Raw genomic sequence first — 4427 nt, 5'->3', positions numbered from 1 at the left:
GCTGGCGAAGCTGAAGCACTTGGTGAAGCGCAGCCGCGTGGCCGGCGCGCCCTCCAGCCCCACCAGCGCCTTGGAGACGTCGCGGACCCCGCAGCGCGCGTAGTCGAACTCGGCCTCCGCCACGTGCGTGTTGACGCGCTCGTGATAGACCTGGGGCGCCGCGGGGGAAGGAGATGGGAGTCACTTTGTCTGCTCATCCTCGCCCGCCCCCATCACTGCTCTTGTTGCCTGGTCAGACCCTACGCCTATCGGGGTTTTGATCCCGGTGGAAGCCGGGTAGGATCTTCTCTTCTGTTTTATAGAGAAACGGAGGCCTGCAGTTTAATCAGTGAGTTCGAGATGAGGGCAGGACTCAACCTCATCCCTACCAGTATGCGTTCTAATTTTAACTAAACTCTGCTTCCTTTGGGGGTCACGCCCTGGCCTCCAGCTTGCCTGGCTCTTTTGCCTGTTTCCATCGTCCCACACTGTCCCCTCCTCACCACAGCCTGCCTGTCCTCCCTTTTACAAGTGTGTTTCCCAGTGGGCCCCAGAGGAGCTCCCTGTCCAAGGCCTTTGTCTCTGGTCTCCCTGTTCACACCTTAGCAATCACGTGGCCCCCCTCCTGATTCTTAAGGCCCCAGGCTGCCCCTGCTTCGCATCCCAGTACTGAGACTGAGATCGCCCTCATCTGGGAAAATCTCATCCTCCTCTTCCTCCAAGTCTCTTTAAAAAAAATGTTTTTATTGATTTCAGAGAGGAAGGGAGAGGGAGAGAGTGATAGAAACATCAATGATGAGAGAGAATCATTGATCAGCTGCCTCCTGCACGCCCCACACTGGGGATTGAGCCCCCAACCCAGGCATGTGCCCTGACGGGAATGGAACAGTGACCTCCTGGTTTATAGGTCAACGCTCAGCCACTGAGCCCCGGGCAGGGGAGAGGGGGTGTCCAGGGCTCTTAATATGTCTAATCCTGGAGGGCCTGGGAAGTGCTGATTGATTATCCCCACCTCCACCACTCTCCATGTGGCCTCCCATGCCTACCCCCACCTCTGGGAGACTTGGACTTGGGACCTAGGGCCCTGGGCTTGAGCCTAGCGTTACCACTTAGAAGCTGCAGACCTTAGACAAGTCCCTGAGCTAAGGTCTCCTTACCTGTGCAAGAGGACTTGGTAGCAACCACCTCACTGAACAGGTGAGGGCATGCTGTGAGACTGTGCATATGAAGCTGCTCCACCAGTAAGCAATAAACAGTATAGACCCTGGAGCCAGACTGCCTGGGTTGAAACCCCAGCTCCGTCACATACTAGCTGTTTGACTTTGGGCAAGTTACATAACCTAGCCAAGCCTCGGTTTCCTCATCTGTAAAATGGGGATAATAGTTAACTACCTCATCAGGTCATCATGAGGGTTAAATAATTTGCTGTTTGTAAAGTACTTAGAGCAGCCTGCCTGATGGTGTTTGCTGTTATTATTATGGTTGTTGTTACCGCCCTCCTGTTGCCGTGCCCACCAGAGCTCACTGCTGCCTCTGCTCCTCCCCCTGGGGACAGTCAGGCACAGTTGGAGCAGATGAGCACCCTCCTCCCATCGGAACTGACCAGTGCTCCCCTCCAGCCCCTCACCTGGGTGGTGGTGTAGGCGTCTCCGTTGCGGTATCGAGTGACTTGGCGGGTGCGGCGGACATAGTGGTAGCTGATGGCCTTCCACCAGATGCAGGGTGTGGCCTGCTGCATGCGGCCCACACGCTCCCGGACACTGGTTACATCAACACGGTGCTGCAGCTCATGGCGGGCTTGGCAGTGCCAGCACTCCACCAGATAGACAGCATACAGCATGAGCAGGAAGGCCAGGGGGATGTAGACATAGCCGTTGGAGCAGGGGCTGTCATGGTACATGAGGCTGTTGCCCTGATAGGCGCTGCTGAAGGTGAGGCGGGTCACCGTGGTGACGTGGCACCAGGCCACGGCCCCCAGGCAGCCGTACATGAGCAGGGAGAGCAGCAGGCACTTCCAGTGGGACTCCCGGCAGAGGGACTTGGTGAAAGAGGGCTGGATGGGACGCTGCTACTCAGAGGGACAGGAAGAGGGGCCACGATGAGAAGGAAGTGGGACAGTGGCAGGACCCAGAACAGAGATGGATGCAGGGATGGCGGGGCAGAGGCCAGCATCAGAGATGACAGGCAGAGACCGGCAGGGATGTGGAGAGAACATGTATGACCGAGCGGGGAGCCAAGGACCAGAGATAAACATGGAAGTGACCCAGAGTGAGCCGTGAGGACAGGAAAAGGGAACAGAATGCCAATACAGGGAGGTGCAAAGAGACAGACACCCCAAGAAGCAGGAAGAGGTCAGCGCCAGAGAGGGAGGGAGGAGGCCCAGGTGGCAAACACAGATGGATAGGGTGGCACCCAGAGAAACAGAGTCCAAGGACAGACGCAAAGGCGGCAGTGGAACAGGAGAAAGTGGAGGGGAGGACAGGGGAGGACAGACAGGCATCAGCGAAGGCAGGTCCCCAGCCCAGACCCCTTCCAGATGCTTCACTGACACCACCTTCCCACTTAACAGGTGGGGCCCTCACTTCCAGACGTTCAGTCCGACGATCTGGAGGTCACTCCTCTTTGGCCCATCCACCTCCGAGTCCCTCACAGACAATTAGCCTCACACCTCCTTTGGAGGGGGGCCCCCAGGAAACCTCAGGCCCGGTATCCTTCCCCATGCTCTGCACCCCAGGCCCTCTGTGAGTCTCCCTCTTATAACCTAACATCCTTCCCCTGTTCTCAGATGGGAGGGAGGGGGCTGGTGTCCCTGAGCAAAAAGCAGTCCCGGAGGAGATATCTAGAAGGGCAGAGGCATGGGGGGGGGGGGGGGGGGACGTGAGGGGATGTAAAGCCGGGGCTGGGGGTAGGAAGGAGGACATTGGCAGCTCAGTCATTTGTCAAGAGAGAATGGTTTTCGGTCCTCTCCGGGGCCTGTTCGATTGTTAAAGCGCTCGGTGAGTTCTGTCCGACAGTCAACCCACTGACTTGTTTACATGTCTGGCTCTGCCACTAGACTGGGTATTCCTGAGGGCAGGCCCTGTCTCTTTGCATCCTGGCTGCCTACCATGGTGCTGGCACCCAACAGCCACTTAATAGATAGGTATTGAGTTGGATTTCCCACCCCTCCCCCCTGCTGTCTAGCGGTAGGAACCTTGCACACACCCTCCTGCTGAGATCCTGACTGATTCCTTCAGTTCCCAGAGCCTGACCTGAAGGCTAGCCAGGGCAAGGGAGAAAGGGATGGAAAAGTGGGCCCTGGACTTGGTGTGAAATCAAAGGAAAGATCTGGAAGTGCAGAGGGCTAGGAACTAGCACACAGCATAAACAAACCAGATGAGGGTCCATGAACCTTTCGGGGAGCCTTGTCTTTGGGGGGGAGGGTGCATCTGTGCACCCTCCTGGGTGTGCACTTGTCCCCGTGAGACCGCACCTGACAGGGCCCTCCCTGCAGGCCCATCTGCCTGTGCTTCTGCCCGGTACGGTGTGCGTGTGTGTGCACGGGAGATGGGGTGCTCACGGGAGATGGGGTGCTCCTGGTATCTCCTTAGTCTCTTTGTCTCCAGGTTCAGAGGACTGAAGAGGAAAGCCTCCAAGTAGGGATGTGCTTAGTCCCAGACTGTGAAGGGGCCCTGGGCTCAGGGGGGGACTGCATGAACAGTGGAACAGTGGCAGAGAGGTGCACACACACACACACACACACACACACACTCCTAGTGACGGCTGGGGGAAGGCATGGGGGGAAGGTGGGTGTCGCCTCTCTACACATTTGACCTTCTTAGGACCCCAGCTCAGATGATGCCACTCCTTCCCCCTGGCATTCTCCTGCCTCTGTAGCCCCCACAAGTCGCCCTTCCTGGCCTTCGAGAGAGCATCCCCTCGCTGATACAGGATCCCGGCCACTGTCCCCACCCGGATCTGCCCGGGGTCCGCGAGGCTCCGCCCCAGGCCCCGCCCCCTGCCCAGGACCCCCGAGCCCCGCCCCTGGCGCGGCCCCTTCCCCGGCACCACGGACAGCTCCCGCCCGCCGGGTGCGGACAGCTACGCGGGACTGCGGCTGCCGCGGCCGGCTCGGCTCGGGGTGCGGGGCGCTGGCCGCGCTGCGGCGGAACCGGCGGGGGCCGCGCGGCGGGGGATGGGGGGCCAGGCTGCGGCCGCGCCCGGGGCAGGGGCTCCTTCCGGCTCTCACCTCCTCTCGGGCCGGGCCCTCGTCCGCCGCCGCCGCCGTGAGCTCCTCCGGGACCCCGGGGCCGCGGCGCCGCCGCGCCGCGGCGCTTCTTCTCCCGCGGCGGAGCAAGGGGGGACAATGGCGTAGAAGGGGGCGCGTCGAAGCTCAGGGCTTCCCTGGGGGACTGCTGGGGGCCGGGGGCATCTGCGGCGGGCCCTGGGAAGGGGTGGGAGGGGGCGGG

At 60.3% G+C, this 4427-nt stretch overlaps 1 protein-coding gene across 1 annotated transcript in view; it reads right to left on the bottom strand.

Annotated features, from left to right (window-relative positions):
- TMEM151B (transmembrane protein 151B) overlaps positions 1-4427 on the bottom strand; it is an 8519-nt gene that overhangs the window by 955 nt on the left and 3137 nt on the right. The window contains 4 exon segments of the mRNA XM_006098585.3: positions 7-150; positions 1607-2047; positions 4208-4272; positions 4275-4402. Of these exon segments, the coding sequence (XP_006098647.1) occupies positions 7-150; positions 1607-2047; positions 4208-4272; positions 4275-4402 (778 nt within the window).

The sequence above is a fragment of the Myotis lucifugus genome, unplaced genomic scaffold, assembly GCF_000147115.1.
Source record: "Myotis lucifugus unplaced genomic scaffold, Myoluc2.0 scaffold_241, whole genome shotgun sequence".
Classification (NCBI taxonomy): domain Eukaryota; kingdom Metazoa; phylum Chordata; class Mammalia; order Chiroptera; family Vespertilionidae; genus Myotis; species Myotis lucifugus.
The sequence above is the reverse complement of the archived record's forward strand: the minus strand, read 5'-3'. Positions and strand labels throughout refer to the sequence as shown.